The following is a 17,645-nucleotide window of genomic DNA, read 5'->3' as shown; positions in this document are numbered from 1 at the left end:
GGCATGGAAGCCTCTAATACACAATCAAGCATTGTTGACACTAGTCCAACTTCTTCTGTACAGTCAAATGATTTTTTTGAGATAGAGTTTCAGAAGTGTGCACGCATAATTAAATAGTGTTGTACAACTATGGTAGAAGCACTTCAGAATGCAGCTTTATCTATTGATCATGTACAAGAGATAGAGATAATGGAGATGGAAGATGTTGCCAAATATGTACGCAACACATCTACAAAAGTAGATGTGTTTCCATCCATGATGAAAGAGGTCTATGATGATCATATTACAAACAAAGGTCGTAATACAATTTTAATATCTGAAAAATATGTGATGTACTTACATAATTATGGAGAGCTATACACATGGTCCATATGATGATTTCACATTTTTCAAATCTTCACTTATTACTTTATCCAGATAATTGTACTAGGAGATATTATTCTCCTTCCATCTATGTATCGAAATAATAAATAAACGATTTAACTTTTTATCTCAAATTCTTCTCAACTATACTTCCAAATATTTGAAATGCTTTTTGTTGACCTTTGTTTTTGTATTATTAAAGATTTTACATGAGATATATCATTAATATGTTGATCATTAAATTATGTATAAAATTGATGTGTTATTTCTAACTATTAACCCACTCTAAAGCATAATATTCATTTTATACTCATTTTAAGTGTAATCATTACGTCAATAATGTTTAGTACTCCTTCATTGTAAACTATTCATGCTAAGCATAATTAACATTAATTAATTGTATATTTATAAATGTAACTAATAAAGTTATAAAACTACATAAGGAACATTTTAATCCTTATATTGTTCTATTATGCTAATAGGCATGTGTAAGGAGAATGAGCTACCCTCCTAAATGTAATTCTAAACATAACAATAACCGTAACTTTGACCGTGGTCCTACTTCTCCCTTAACTCTAATCCTAACCATAATTCTAATGCTTTGTCTACCCCTAACTCAAACTATAACCCTAACTCAGATTCTAACCATAAACCTAATCCTAACCCTAACCCCTACCCTAACCTTTTATGTACCCTTATCTCTAACCCTAATTGTAATGCTAAACTTAACCTTGACCCTATCTCTAACATTAACCCTAACCCTAACCCCAATCCTAACCCTAACCTTAACCCTAACTCTAATCCCAACACTAACACTAACCCTACCCCTACCCCTAACTCTAACTCTAAATATAACTCTACCATAATTATAATATAACCCTAACCCTAACCCTAACTTTAATGCTGACTGAAACCCTAACCCTAACCCTAACCTTAATTCTAAACTTAACCTTGACTCAAACTCGTATCTTAACCTTAACCCTGATGTAACTCTATACATATCCCTAACTCAATATGTAAAACTAACACTAACCATAACCCTAAATCTAATCCTTTCTCTACCCCTTTCTCTAACTCCAACCATAATCATAACCATAACCGAAACCCTACCGTACCCCAAACTCTAACCGCGAATCTAACTCTACCATAATTGTACTTTAATAGTAGCCCTAGCCCTAACCCTAAATCTATCCTTAAAGTTGACTCAAAACTCTAACGTTAACCCTAACTCTAACATTAACCCTAATCATAATATTTAATCTTTTTGAAACTCTAACCCTAACCCTAACCCTGACTGTAACCCTCCGCCTACCTCTAATTGTAGCCCTAAATCTAACTCTACCATAATTGGACTTTAACTCTAACCCTAGCAATTATTTTAACCCTAATCATAATATTAAATGTCTTTGTAACTCTAACCCTAACCCTAACCCTAACTATAAGCCTACCTCTACCTCTAATTGTGGTCCTAAATCTAACTCTACCATAATTGGACTTTAACTCTACCCCTAAAAATTATTTTAACCCTAAAGCTAACTCTAACCCTAACCCTTTCTATACACCTATCTCCAACCCTGACCCTAACTCTAATTCCAACCCTAACACTAACACTGACCCTAATCCTTAACCCAATCATACCCCTAACTCTAATTCTAACTATAAATCTAACTCTACCATAATTAGACTCTAATCCTAACCGTATCCCTTTGTTTAATCTTCACTAAAACCCTAACTCTAACCTTAACCCTGACTCAAAACTCTAACTCTAACCTTAACCCTAACTCAAAACTCTAACTTTAACCTTAACACTTACTTTAATCTTGACAAAAATCCTAACCCTAACTCTAACCTTAACGCTAATTCAAAACTCTAATTCTAAACCTAACCCTAACTCTAACCCTAACAATAGTCATAATCCTAAAATAACCCTAACCACAACTCTAACTCTATTTGTAACTCTAATCCTGACCCTCACTCTGGCTCTAATTGTAACCCTAACCCTAATTCTAATTAAAATGCTAACCCTAAACCTAATTTAAATATTAATGCTAACCCTAACCTTTACTTTAGTCTTCATTAAAACCTTAACCCTAACTCTAACCTTAACCCTAATTCAAAACTCTAATTCTAAACCTAACCCTAACTCTAACCCTAAAAATAGTCATAATCCTAAAATAGCCCTTGCCCTAGCCCTAACCATAACTCTAACTCTAATTGTAACTCTAATCTTGACCCTAACTCTAGCTCTAATTGTAAACCTAACCCTAATTTAAATCTTAATGCTAACCCTAACCCTATTTCTAACCCTAACCATAACCATAACTCTACTCTTAAATATAACAATTTACCTAATAATATCCTTAAAATAAAATTGAATCAAAGTGATGCAAATAAACAATATATATAGAATTTTCAAAAAAAATGTTGAAGAATGATTTTATACTAAGTTTATATGACTACAATTTTATAGTAAATTTATACAACTAAATTTAAAAAGAAAAAAAAAATCAATACTAACCAAATCAAAAAAAGAAAAATTAAAAAATAATTTATCTGTTGCGCCGCGACTGCTACTAGCTTATATATACCTATATATATATATATATATTACGCCGAGAGTAATCATTCTCGAAGCGCCTATTTTTTTTCATAAATCCCAATTATAAAATAACCTTGGAATTAAATAAAAATAGGCGCTTCGAGAACGATTACTCTCGGCGTAATATATATATATATAGGTATATATAAGCTAGTCAGAATAGTTCATCCAAAGTAATGCTAGGAAAGAGATGATTTGAGATGCTTTTATCGTATTTCTTGCATGAAGTTTCCCTCTTGTGTGCAACTCGACTAACTCGAAGAATGAAAAGTTGACTCATGCAACGGAGGATATAATTTCTATCAATGGAAAGGGTCAAAGGCAGAATAGTCAGCCATGTGACATGCCTCACGAACATAAAATATTTCCAAGTTTTTAAAATAGCCTTGTACGTTGCGGACAATTCATATGCACTGGTTAAGCTGGACAAATCATGATAATTCCTGGACAATTCGTGATAATTCAATTCATATCTACTTTTTACCCATAATTTGTCCAATATATGGCGGAAAAGACAGATTGAATAAGACGTTGCTTGAATCCAATTAAAAAATGGCAAAACATCCGTTTTCATTTGTTGTCAATGGGAAAATAGGAAACGAACCAAAAAAAAACCGTTTTCGAGCAGTTCAGCGTTGTAACCTTTCTGGTCCAGGGATAAAAGACTACGACAAACATTATCAGACCGACACTTTCAGATGTAAAACTTATGGCGTTTGTTACAGAAATTAAGAGGACAGAATTACAAGGAAACCACTAGTACAATTGCTTCGAAAATTAGATGTTGTCACTATGTGCGAGCGGCCGAGAAAGCCAGACTTTCCCACCCACTAACGTTGACCGTTTGTTTCTACATTGAATCAAATTCAATTTACTGTTCATACAAGTTCGTCCTATTTCTGGGTATGCTCTAAATTTTATTATATCTACGCTAACTGATCTTGTGCAATTGTCTCTGCCCTTGCTCTTTCTCATATATTATCTTCATCAATGGCATCATCTTCATCGCTCCCCCAACCAAAAGCTCAATATCATGCATTCTCAGGAATTGAACCTGAAGGCATAAGGAGAAAGGTTTCTGAATCAACAACATTGTATGATGTCTTCATCAATCATAGAGGCCCTGATTCAAAATATTCTCTAGCTCTTCCGCTCTACAATTCCCTTAAAGTTCTAGGAATACGGGCTTTTCTCGATTTGGAAGAGATGGAACTTGGTCATTCCTTCCCTTCCACCATCGAGACTGCTATTGGCTCAGCTGCAGTTCACATCGCTATCTTCTCCAAAAGATATGCCGAGTCCCCGTGGTGTTTGGCGGAGCTGGTTCTAATGTTACACAGCCCAGCTAAGATTATTCCTGTGTTTTATGAGGTGGAACCCTGGGCACTGCGCCACATAGAAAACGGAGTCTACGCTGATGCATTCATTCAATATCAAATGAAGACCAGGTACCTAGACACGCTTCATACGTGGAAGGAAGCCCTCCAATCTATTTCATTCACCGCAGGTTACGAAATGAATGATTCCAAGTAAGCTTGTTTGTTTTCTTTCCAGCAAGCTTTCTTTATTTTCTTTCTGTTCTCTTTTATTTCATTGCCTATGTAAATAAAATATGGCTGCATTTATTAGCTAAAATTTATTTCTTATGAAATTCAATGTTTTTGTTTTTAAAGCATCGGTGGCCATAAAAGCTTACTATCAGCAGTTCAAATGGAAGTACACAGGATAAAGCCTTTGCATGTTGCCAAATATCCAGTAGCACTGGACAAGCTTGTCCAAGATTTTGAAAGGCAATGCCTACATAATCTTGTTCAAGATTTTGAAAACCACTGTGGAATAAATAAAGGAGAGGAAGGGAAGGCTAAGATCGTTGGCATCTTCGGAATGGGTGGAGTAGGTAAAACAACTCTTTCGAAAGAGTTGTTTAATAGAAAGCGTCAACAATATGCTCAAGCCTGTTTTCTATTTGATGTCCGGGAAGCCTCGGTTAGATACAATTTACCTTCATTACAAATGAAACTCCTCAAAGATCTCTTTGGGGAAAAAGATCTCAGTTTTCAAAGTACAGCGGAAGGATCAAGCCATATTTCTAATTGTATAGAAAGAAGTACTTCTCTGAGTTTCCTAATTGTTCTAGATGATATTGATCACCTGGCACAGTTAGATGCTCTATCGGTTACTAATATGCTACAAAAGCCTGGCAATAGTCTAGTAATAATTACAACCAGAGATGTAGGGATACTTATAGCGGAGGGAATTAAGGTAGGTTATCATTTAAAAGGAATGGATAAAGATGATGCCAGGCAACTTTTCAGTTGGCACGCTTTCTCTCAACCTCATCCACCTAGTGGATATGAGGAGCTTGTTGGCGATTTCTTAAGAGTGTGTGGAGGCTTACCCCTCTCTCTTCAGGTTTTAGGAAGGCATGTTTATGGTAGAGATGAAAATTATTGGAGATTTGAGGTTCAAAAACTTGATAGGACAATGCATCAAGATGTTAGAAAAACCCTTAAAATAAGCTTTGATGCTTTGAACACAGAAGAAAAACAAATTTTCATAGACATGGCATGTTTTTTTGTTGACCAATTTAAGTGTATAGCCATAAGAGTGTGGAAGGCATCCAGATGGAGCGCTGAAAATGGACCTCAAGCACTGAAGGACAAGTGTCTTGTTGAAGAAATAGAAGATCCCATACCTGTGTTGAGAATGCATGACCACCTGCGGGACCTAGGGAGAGAGATGGCAAATGAGCTCAAGCAACCTCGTTGTGTGTGGCATCCACGGGATCTTAAAAAATTGGTATGCTTATTTCTCCTCCATACTTGTGCTGTGCACCAATTTTAATTGATGATTCAATCTTGACTTCTGTGAATGCACCATATTTCAAATTAAAATGAATCCTTTCTGTGAATGTAGGAATTAAAAGGACTTGAAAACATCATTGCTCAAACCAAAGGAAGGTGTTTCCATTCATTTTTTGATAAGACCCTGAATGTTCAAGTTAAATTCTTCATAGGGGAAACGGATGATAGTGCAGAGATCTCATCTTGTTTGTTATTGCTTCACCTTTGGTATCCATAACTATACTCCGGACCATATTCTTCCAATTTGAATCATCTAAGGCATCCATAAGACAAGAGTTTGAGAGCAGGCAGGAATTCCTTCATGGGTTCCACTTCAAAATATGCAGTGTCTGAGAATAAGCAATGGATGTTTCGAAACATTGTGGCAACATGATGTAGAGGTATTCTATTTTTTTTGATAAAATTGAAGCCTCCAGATATTGATCATTTTCTATATTATAGGCTGTAACCATTAATATTATTGTAATTGTGGCAACATGCTGGAGAGGTATTTTATTATTTTTGATAAAATTGAAGCCTCCAGATATTGATCATTTTCTATATTAAAGGCTGTAACCAATAATATTATTGTTTTCTTTCGTTTCCTTGCTGTTATAATTGTTCTATTAGATTGGCTAGAAGGAACTGCAATCATTTCAAAATCTTCAATGGTAGGTTGCAATTTATTTCTACCATAAGTGTTTAAAACAAATTTTTTTTGAGTTTCAGGTTCCCTCTGAATTGAAAAAGCTGGAGATTTATGGAACCTTTTTAGAAGAGTACCCAGATTTCTTAGGTATACATTCTCATGTAGAGAAGAAAGTTGAAGAGGTAGTCAATGAGGACCAACACGTATCAAAGATTCAGTCATTGCTTGTGAAGACATGTAGAAGATTTTCAGGATCCCTCCCTGCAAATTCTGCCAGAGGGACTTCGTATTTTAAGGCCCCACAGAATGGTTTCCAAAAGTCTGCCACTGTTATTGCCCCATTGAGCATGCTTGAAGATCTAGTAATTAAAGAAAAAGGAAATATAAGGAGAATTGTAATTGATGGAAATTATTGCCCAAGTCTTCAATCCTTGGAACTTTCTTCTGTGAGAAACCTTATCGAAGTGCAGTTTACAAGAATTAAAATACTGAATTGCCTTAATGTTAGCAAGTGTGAGCATCTCAAAATCTTGTCAGTGACATCTGACCTTACAGAGCTTAAAGATTTAAACATTAGTGAATGCCCTATGCTTGAAGAGCCAAAACATGGTCATCTGAGCTACTCAAAAAGATAAGAATTGAAAGTTGTAATACGTATAGTCTGCCAGGAATATTCAATTTAAAGATGCTAGTAGAACTGAATATAAGTAGGTGTCCAAAGCTTCAAGAGCTATGTCTTGCACACCTACATTTTCTGGAAAAAATTATAGTAAACAAATGTGATCATTTGAAAAGTGTGACAGGACTATCTTATCTTATAAAGCTTGTAGAAGTTAACTTTTCCTGGTGTGGAATGCTACAGCTTGATTTGTATCTAGTGGGTTTGAAAAGTCTCAAGAGGATAAATGCTGATAGATCTATCAAGGTAAAATGTTTTGAGCTGAAAGATTGTAAAAATCTTGAAACAGTGTCAGGAGTATCATTTGAAATGATTCGAGTGGTGAACATTTGTGACTGTCCAGAGCTTAAGAATTTCCCAGTTATTTGTGGTCAAAGGTACCTAGAGCTGATCATAATTGAAGGATGTGGGAAGCTCAATAACCTCACGTTGACCAATTGTAGTATTTTGAATAGAGTGTCTGGTGACTTTGACCTTAATGGATTATCCATATCTGATTGTCCAATGCTTAAAGAGCTGCCATCTTTTAGCCGTGTAATTTACCTTGAGGATCTTCGCATTCGCCAGTGCAGGAGCCTGCAAAACATGACTTTACCGATGACTCTGAAACATCTCAAGTTGAATTCTTGCAGAGAGCTCAAAACAATGGTAGGAATTTCTGGTCTTACAAAACTTGCAGAGCTAAATATAAAAGGGTGCCCAAAACTTCCACTTGAATTGACCCTTTCTGGCTTGAACCAACTGAAGAGGATTTCCATAGTTGACTGTTGGAGTGTGTACAACATGACACTGCCAGCTAGACTCATCCAACTCACAGTGCAACGGTGCATGAAGATACAAATTAAAGGAGGAATAGGCCATCTAAGAAAGCTTACAGAGCTGCATATTAGTGAGTGTCCAGTGTTTGAGGAGATGCCAGTTGTTTGTGGTCTAAGTAGCCTAGAGAGGATTACAATTGATGGATGGAGTAAATTCAGTTATCTTCATGTGAATGATTGCGCGATTTTGAAAGCAGTAAGGGGTAACCTTAACATGGGCCATCTTGCACAATTGATGATATCAGATTGTCCGGAGCTTGAAGAGCTGCCTTGCTTTGCACATTTAGCTTCCTTGGTGGAGATTCACATATTCAGGTGTAGGAAGCTGCAGAAAGTTACTTTGCCAAGAACAGTGAAGAATCTACAGTTAAATTCTTGCAAAGGACTGAACAAAGTGTCAGAAATATCCCGACTGAAGAATCTGGTTGAACTGATTATTTCTCAGTGTGGGCAGCTCAAGCTTGATTTGCATCTTGAGTCTATGATTTCTCTCCAGAGCATCACATTTGATGGTTGTGGGAAGCTAAAGTCTTTTCAGCTGAACAAATGTCAAAATCTGAAGAGAGTATCAGGCAACTTTGATGTGGACTGGATATCAATTTGTGGTTGTCCCAAGCTTGAGGAGTTGTCCATACATGGTTGTCCTGGACTGGGCTGCTTGGAGAAGATTACTATTGGATCATGTCATAAGTTGCAAAACATAACAATACCAGGAAATCTTTTGAATCTCATTGTGCAACGTTGCAGACATTTGCAAAAGATCACAGGAATGGATGATCTTTCAAAGCTGGCAGAGCTGGACATCACTGAGTGTCCGGAGATGGAGTTGTCATTTCTTGCTGAATTGAGCTGCCTGGAGAGGATTACCATTAACTCTTCCGAGAAGTTGCTTATGACAATATTGCCAACATCAGTTTTGAAAATCACAGTGCAGCGGTGCAGAAATTTGCAAGTGGTGGCAGGGATAGGCAATCTTTCAATGCTTACAGAGCTATGCATTACTGAGTGTCCTCATCTTGAGAACTTGACTATACTTTACGGTCTAAGTAGTCTAGAGAGTATTACAATTGATGGATGCGGGAAGCTTAATCATCTAAAGCTGACTGATGGTGGGATTTCAGAAGGAGTCTCATTTAGCTACAATATGGACCATTTGGTGCAGTTGTGGATATTGGATTGTCCAGCACTGGAAGAGCTTCCCTGTTTTGCATGTCTAACTTGCTTGGAGGGGATTCAAATAATCAAGTGTACGAAGCTGCGAAAAATAAATGTTCTTTCTGGTCTAAGGAATCTTGAAAGGATTAAAATTGATGGATGCAATAAGGTTAATCACCCCCAAGTGACTGATAGTGATTGTGCAATTACTAAAGGAGTGTCGCATAGCTTTGACCCAGGTCATCTGTCACAGCTGTGGATATCGGATTGTCCAGAGCTTGAAGAGCTGTCTTGTTTTGCGCATCTAACTTGCCTGGAGAGGATTCACATATTCAGGTGTAGGAAGCTGAAGAAAATAACATTTCCAATGTCATTGAAGAATCTTCAATTGGAGTTTTGTAAAGAACTGAAAAGTGTATCAGAAATATCCCATCTGAAGAATCTGGTAGAATTAATTAACTCTGATTGTCGGAAGCTTGAGCCTGAGTTGCGTCTTGAGGGTATGGACTCTCTCCAAAGTGTTACATTGGATGGTTGCGGGAAGATTATTGTAATTGATTCTTGTGAGAAGTTGCAGAGCATATTATTGCCAATGACATTCATCAAACTCAGAGTGTGTAGGTGCAGAAAATTGAAAATGGTAGTGGGAATTGACAATCTTACAAAGTTAACGAACATGTGCATTGGTGAGTGTCCTGAGCTTGAAGAGCTTCTCACTGGACTGAGCAACTTGAAAAGTTTTAATATTGACTCCTGCGATAGGCTGTACAGATTAACACTGCCAACAACACTCATCAAACTCAAAGTACAGTCGTGCCGGGGATTACAAAGGATCGCAGGAATTGGCAATCTCACAAAGCTTCAAGAGTTGTACATTTGTGAGTGCCATCAGCTTGAGTATTTACCAAGTTTTGCAGAAGTAGGCTGCTTAGAGAGAATTAAGATTGACTCTTGCGATAAGTTGCACAGCTTGAAACTGTCAACAACACTTATCGAACTCAAATTACAGCTCTGCAGAGGATTGCAAGTGGTGAGAGGAATCAACAATCTCTCAAAGCTTGAAGTGTTATCCATTAGTGAGTGTCCTGAGCTTGAGTTGCCAAGGTATGCCAATCCAAGCCACTTGGAGATGATTGCGATCAACTCTTATGAGAAGTTTCACGATGCAACACTGCCAACAACACTCATAAAACTCAGGATAAATGGGTGCCAAGAATTGCAGCAAGTTGTCATTAATGAATGTCCAAAGCCCAAGGAGTTGTCAATTCCTGGCAGATTGAACTGTTTAAAGGGCACTATCATTGAGTCTTGTGAAGGCCAGGAGAACATAGAAGGTATTGAAGAACTCGAAGCATTGGAAGCAATCCAGTTTCTATATTGTAGCAATGCAACAATAAAGGACTGCATTTCCAAGCTGAAGGTATTTATTTCAAGCCTTCATTTAACATGCAAACTTCTCTTTTCACAATAAAGATTTTCCCATTCACAATGAACTATCCATTATCTAACGCAGACTGTTTTGATATTTGAAGTAATGTTCAAAGTGGATCTGTAAATGAAAATATATTCCTCTATAAGAAACAAGAATGTTTTTCTTTTCCATTTCAGCATTTTCCATTGGACTTTATTCAAGTGATTGGAAGAGCAGAAAATGGAGCGGAGTCAAATTTGAACCATTCTTTGCTTTCTGAGGCTTACCTTCACCGTACAGACATTTGGCGTACACCGAAAGAAATCATCATCATTTGCTGTCTGGTTGTGGTCAGTAGCTCTGCTCCTGTTCCTGCCATAAACGAGTCCCTTGAAGATTCTGCTTGGAAATTTAACTTGCAACAAGGAGAATGGATAATTACCACAATCATTACTCACCAAAATTACGAACGCCTTTACTGGAATTTCCTATTCTTAACGAGCAAGGAATAATAAGGAGGTGCTCTTCATGGAACTTGAAGAGAGGTGAAGATAAGAAACTTTTCAGTCTAAATGAGGATTGGAGAATCCGTCACGCTTTAATTACAATAATTGATAAGCTACATCAAATATAAGAACCAAAGAAGATTTAAGCTCAGCACTATTTAGGTGTCAACAACATAGACTTTACGGTAAGTCACTTTCCCTTTACTCAACCCTAATTTAGAAGAGAAGAAATTTTGTCTAATTTTTATTTTATTCTATGTATAAGCACATTTCTTAATTGTTCGTTCAACATTTTGGTTATACATTGATATTATTTTTACTATTTTTCCAGATTTTAAGTATTTATTAAGTTTATTTTTGAAAAATTGATTGGGCTATTTCAATTACAGTAGTTTGAGTGATCCTATTCTAAGAGTTTGGTAATAATTTAGTAGCTATTAAAATAATTGATTGTGATAATTTGGTTGTTGTACATGAAAAATTAATGAATGGGTTTAGTTAGTTAAAGACTTGTACATAAGATATAACAAAAATGAAGCAAATAGAATCACCAACAGTTGTTTCTTATAGAAGCATCATCACAATATGCATGGGTTACTTGACAGGAAGACATTCATATGGTTTTACTAAATTTAATTGAGGAACAACGATTTGAAACTTCAATGTTTTAAGTCTATCAGATTTCCACAATCCATATTGATGTATATTGTTTTCTCTTCTGGGATTGATTGTGTAACAGTATCCATATTGATGTATATTGTTTTCTCTTCTAGGATTGATTGTGTACCAGTTATTTAGCATCAACGTTTCGTTTGCTCTCCTGCATCCTGATGATGGATCCTATAGGATGATCCGAAACTTTGGTGCTAAAAATCTGTTACACAATGAATCCCAGAAGAGAAAAAAACATACTTCAATTTTTTATTTTGCAAGGGACTTTAGTAGCGAGGACCAACAAAAATCACTAGTTCTCCTCAATAAAATGTTAACTCAAAAGGTTCTAACTGATTCATTTTGTCAAATGGCCAATAATGATTTGTATTTTTACAAGGATGGGCACGGAGTAAAAATTTCATTATTGTATATGGTTATCATATGGTTGTGTGAATAACATATTCTAACAGTCCGTATTAGAGTAAAACAATCTATGTTAGAATGGTCATATATGGTATATTGTTTATCATATTTGTATATGGTTTATCAGATGACTGTTTGTATGTTGTTCTTTTGTATTGGCGTTCTGTGATGAATTTCATTACTACTATAATCTTTTGTTCATATGGTATCACAGCTGATATGGGTAGTAAGTTATAGTTTTGATTTCGATGATGATCATATATGCATAATGACTCTGTGATGATATGGCATGATGTTATATGATGATGACTGGATAGATTTACATATATAGACATTATTTTGGCCTTTTGGTGTTGCTGATGATTTCATGATGTGTACAGAGGTTATGCTTCTGATTTGATAAGATGTTTCATGTATTGTAACTAATTAAGGTTGGGGATCTGTTTTATGTCCATTGTTGCTATAAAATTGTATCTTATGATATTTAATCATAGTTGCCCGTATTTAATGTTAATTAATGATTATTGTTGTAATAACTTAGAGGAGATTTTAATTCAATGTTTAGATAATGATTATATATGAAAAGGGGTGATGTTGTAACATTCAAATCCACAAGAATGATTATGCCATTAAAATTTCCTTCCCAATTTATAATATTTAATTATTTTACATGGATTTTGACTGTTTACATATATATGAGTATGTACACTTGATGCATGTATGTTTGTAAAGTGGTAGGTACCAAGCATCAACTCCACCTGGCTTCAGGCTTGAGAATGGCTATAGTAACCCTAACAATGATTCATAGGAGTTATATGTCCAATTCATGCTACCAGCCTAATTTATGTTCCTATTTTTGGGCAACAGTCACCATCTTGCATATACCTACTCGTTTGATTACTGGGTGGTAATGTCTTGCTACCCTTGCACATTGTGATAGCCTAGTAAAAAGCATGCCACTAGTTATCAACAATTATTATCATCAAGTGTTTAAAATAAAATTAATAAAATGTATTGCCAAGCAATTTATTATTATTTACCAGCAAATGGCATATGAGTATTTAATTAAATTGGGAATTTATAATTTAATTGGATTTTGGATTCTTAAAGGTTATCTTAGTTTGATATTTTTTTTATCTCAAAAAAAAGGGCCCTTTATATGCTAGAAAGTTCATTTATGAATTCAATTGTTAATTGTTGATTGATTGGAGCTCAACCCCTCTTCTTCTCAGTTTGGAGTTTTGGCTCAATTGGGAGTTTGGATTGGAGAGATTTTGTGGCTTTGGCTCATTGGATTGCTCTTGTCAAATTCATCTTGTTTCCCAATTTTCATTTCATCTTGTGGAGTATTTGGCAAGCTCTTAATATTTTGGGTATTTGCTTGGTCGAGGTAGTGTTCTCATTTCTCCTTTTCTCTTCCAATTAATGGTTGAAAGATGTTTGGAAATGTTTTATTAGATGATTTAAAAATGTTCTAAGTTTTTTTGAATTTATTTGATTGAGATTTAGATATTTCATTAGTTTGGGTTGTGATATGAGAGTTTCCCTACCACTAAGCTGATTGACTGTGATTGGATGAGTGTTTTGCAATGAAACACGAAGAGGCATCCCCCAAAAAACCCATGAGTTTTTGATATAGGGACACCTCACAGAGAAAGCGTTTCACCACCATTTCCTTTGTGGCACCCAAATGCCACCAAGATGTCCTTGAGACAACTAGAGGATGCCTAAGTATACCCCCGACAGTCTTGGGGACTTATGTGCATCCACTATTGGCAGCTACCTAAAAAGGTTATGTTTTGAATTGTTATTTGGGTTCCATTCAAGCCTTAAATGGAGGTGGTTCCAATCTTGGCCATTCCTAGCCTACATAAACCCCTCCAAGCTTCAATTAATCTCACATTAGCATTTCTCATTGTTTGCTACAAAAGACAAAGAAGAGTGAAAAGGAGAGAAATGGGTGATTGGAGGAGTGAAAGGAGTGAGTGCAAGTAAAAGAGGAATAAGAAGAAAAGGAAGATTCTACACCTTTCTTAAGAGATTCATCAAACATAAGGTAGGGTTTTTTTTTAATTTTCTGATTTTTATTTCTAAATTTCAAATTGCTATAAAACATTTTTGATTAGATGAAAATAGGTTTTGATGGGGCCCTAAAATGCTTTATAGCTTAGTATAAGAGATATAAACCATTAAAGCCCAAAGAAAAAGCATACACTTACAAAAAACAAGTGTGGCTAGAGACAAAAGCTAGCCAACCTCCAAGATAGCACAGGGACAGCCAAAGAAACTAAAAGAACAAATAGAAAGGACAGGACACAACACCGCTAACCCAAACACTTCAGCAGATCCGCTCCATCTTCTCCATTTCTCCTGCGGATTTCTTTAGCTCTTTTACTTCATTTAATGAAGGGGGCTTCTCCTTCGTGGTATGCACTCTGATCCTCATGTTGGGCCTATCTCGAGAGTCTGTGAGGTAATCCTTATCATCAGCAACATGCATAGAGGCTTCGTCCATGGATGTGTTATCCAACTTGTTCAGAAGGATCTTAATGTGTTCATTTGAAGCTTTCAAAACCTTGAAGCTTTGGTCAGCAATACTCTTAAGGGTAGCTTCAATTTTGTCAGTCTTGCCTTCTAATGCCAACACCTTGTCCTCCAAAGCTTTAAGACCCTCATTACCCATCTCCTCCCAATAGCTCCTCCCTTGTTCCCTTATGTCAAATTAACCTCATTGGCCATCTCTTTAGTAATACCTGCCACATTCTACATCTCAACTTTACTCTCCACGGCCTTGATTTTGAGATGGGCATCCTTAAGTTATGAAAGAACCATTTAGCAATCCTGCATTGGTCCAAGATCTCATTCCTGGCAGCCAAAAGGACCTCCAGCCCACTTTCCCTGCTAGCATCGCTGAGAATAAGCATGGAGGAGTCAATCACTTGATCTAAGTTTACATCTCTCGTCTCCTTACCCTTGACAACATAGTTAATTTTTTGTCGCGGGACCCTAATCCTCAAATCCTCCAAACTCTGAGTCCTATTCTCAGTCTCCCTAGCCTGAGTAGAATCATCTTTAAGGTTATCCTCTTGAAGGAAAGTAGTGTTGTCAATAATAGGGGAATTATGACTAGGAGAGGATAAAGCCCTCTCAATGTTTTCTTTACCTTTCAGCACTCACTAAGGGGGAGCTATTGTTTTCTTCTTACCCTGTATCTTCGTCTCTTCCCTAATTGGATCCATCTCATTACCATCCTCATTGTAATCTTCATCAGTCGACACGTCCCCCTTAGTCATTCTTCTTTTCTTCCCCACAAGTTTGGTAGGCCTCTTTTTAGGGGTTTTACCTTTGCCTTTCCTCTTTGCACTTTTCTCCTTTTAATCCCTCAACTCAGAACCCTTGCTTAACTCTGTGTCAGAGAAATTCTCATCATCGAAGGAAACATAGTCTTTTGTATCCTCACCAAGATCAGGGTCCTCACAAATGTGCATACGAACAAAGTTAGCCTTAAAATATTCATAAATGAGAACCATAAGGTCGTCATGCAGAGGGGGGTTAGTGACCTCCTGAGACCAGATGTCATTGATGCTAGCATTGAGAGAAGTAAAAAAGTAGACAGAAATGAGACTTTCCTATTGTGCGTAAAATGATTCAAGAGCACAAAGTGATAGGAACAAATTCTGGAAAAAAGACCATCTGGCATTATATAGTACATTATCACCCTCAACACTATCATCCAAATTTTCTTAATGGAGCTTGGAGAGTAGTCAGTCTTACCCATTTTTAACAGAGCATCTTTCTCCTCAGCATTCTTGAGGAACCTCGAAAACTTTCCTGTCTTTGTAAAAAAAATTCCCCACCATCGGAATACCAGTGAGCTATGAGATCAATTCCTCATTAACAACAATTTTGAATGTTATAAATTGTTGAATGTTCATTGTTCATTGTCAATTGTTTTACAACTTTTTTCATATTGTTATTCAAATAGAATGTTTTAAAGTTTATTTTAAATTTTATTTTCTAAGTTTTATGTTCTAAATAAGTTACTAGATTCTTTCCAACAAGCCTCAAAGTTTGATTAGATTCTCTACAAAGTCGGTTCCTTGTCAAATTCTCCCCCAATTCGCCTACAAAGCCACAATCTCACTATAAATTTTGTTAGAGGAACCCAAGTCAAATTTGGAGCGAATTTTGAAGAATTTTGTCTCAACAATTTTTTTTTAAAATATTGGTATGTTTTTTTCCCCTACTTTGGTCTATTTGATCCTCCCAACCCTAATAGTTACCACTAAAAAGGGCAAAAAGGATGGTTTATGTCATTTATGCATTTGGGAATGAAAGTTTCTTATAGAAAAAATCCAAATTAATAATAGGTAAAATGAAAATTGACAATTATAAAGGAATTTCTTTAAAAAAGCAATTGATATCTTTGAATCTAGAGCTTAAAATTTGAATCTCAACTTTTGATCTTGCTTGGCTAGAAATCCAAATAATTGCACTTATCTTTTGGCGATTTCTTTCATTCTCAAATTGTCCCCTTGGTATGGAAATATGTCCAATGCATGTGACCAAGTGTGTCATGTTGTATGTATGGCTAATTGGTCAAAATAATATCCTATTGAGCTTAAACATAGATAAGGTGGTGTGTTTTGCTATGTTGCTTTATTGTTATCAAAGTGGTGAGTATGGACTTATTTGTTGTTGCATATGGGTCTAGGGAAGGAGATTCGATTCCATCAAGCCTAGCACTCCCTATCCGAATACTTGGCAACTCTATCTAATGCTAGAAGATCCATTTCTGTTGAATGTTGCCCCCTCCCCATATCCTCTTTTGACTGATGATTGTTCGACTTGCCTAATCTTTGCAGACAGTCAGATATGAGATAACAATATTGAATACCCATCCTCTGCTTCGTGACTCCCCCCATCCAATAGAGAGGGATGTTAGTCATTCAAAAATCCTACTGGTGAGGGAGGAAGAATAGATGAATCTCCAAACATTTAATACACACATGTATTTTTTTTAAAACCTTTCCTTTTGTACGGACGAACCCAACCCTCCAAAAAAGTAGCACGAATCTTGAACCCACAACTGCACCAAAATCCAAACCGGCAACTTAGAACAAACAAGAATTTTAATTTCTGATGAATCTTTAGAAAAAAATGAAGAATTTATGATGATTCTTCATCTTGGAAAATCAATGAATAAAATAAAATTTAGAGTTATAATTTTTTAATTTTTAAAGTAGACTGAAACTAGTTGCTTATTGAATTTATTTTCATTTTATGAAATTTGGTGTCACAATAAACTCTCATAGTCACAATACGGGTGGAGATGAGATGGAAAGTCCGTCTAAGGGTGCAAGTTGATCAGAATATGAAGTTTATGCTAAGGAAAGTGACCATCGAGCTGATCCAAAAGCCCAAACTAGTTCCATGGCTGGTGGACCAGCTCCTATAGATCGCCCCTCCCAACTTTTGGCAGAGTTTGCTAGGGGTCCTTCTAATCCCAACTCTCCTCTCAAAAAATTTGCATAAAGAACAACAA

The 17,645-nt window shown here is 36.1% G+C and overlaps 1 protein-coding gene across 1 annotated transcript; it reads left to right on the top strand.

Annotated features, from left to right (window-relative positions):
* The first annotated feature begins 3,952 nt into the window (after positions 1–3,952).
* On the top strand, positions 3,953–11,300 carry LOC149546305 (uncharacterized). Its single transcript, XM_089793952.1, is given in 8 exon segments — positions 3,953–4,491; positions 4,636–5,761; positions 5,879–6,108; positions 6,110–6,206; positions 6,535–7,075; positions 7,078–10,526; positions 10,715–10,994; positions 10,997–11,300. Coding segments are annotated over 8 exon segments (6,417 nt in total). The 3' UTR covers positions 11,152–11,300.
* Positions 11,301–17,645: the final 6,345 nt, after the last annotated feature.

This window comes from Cupressus sempervirens, chromosome 7 (assembly GCF_028749045.1).
Source record: "Cupressus sempervirens isolate cs-2001-9-10 chromosome 7, ASM2874904v1, whole genome shotgun sequence".
Taxonomy (NCBI): Eukaryota; Viridiplantae; Streptophyta; class Pinopsida; order Cupressales; family Cupressaceae; genus Cupressus; species Cupressus sempervirens.
Note: the sequence above shows the minus strand (reverse complement) of the source record. Positions and strands in the feature narration are given on the sequence as shown.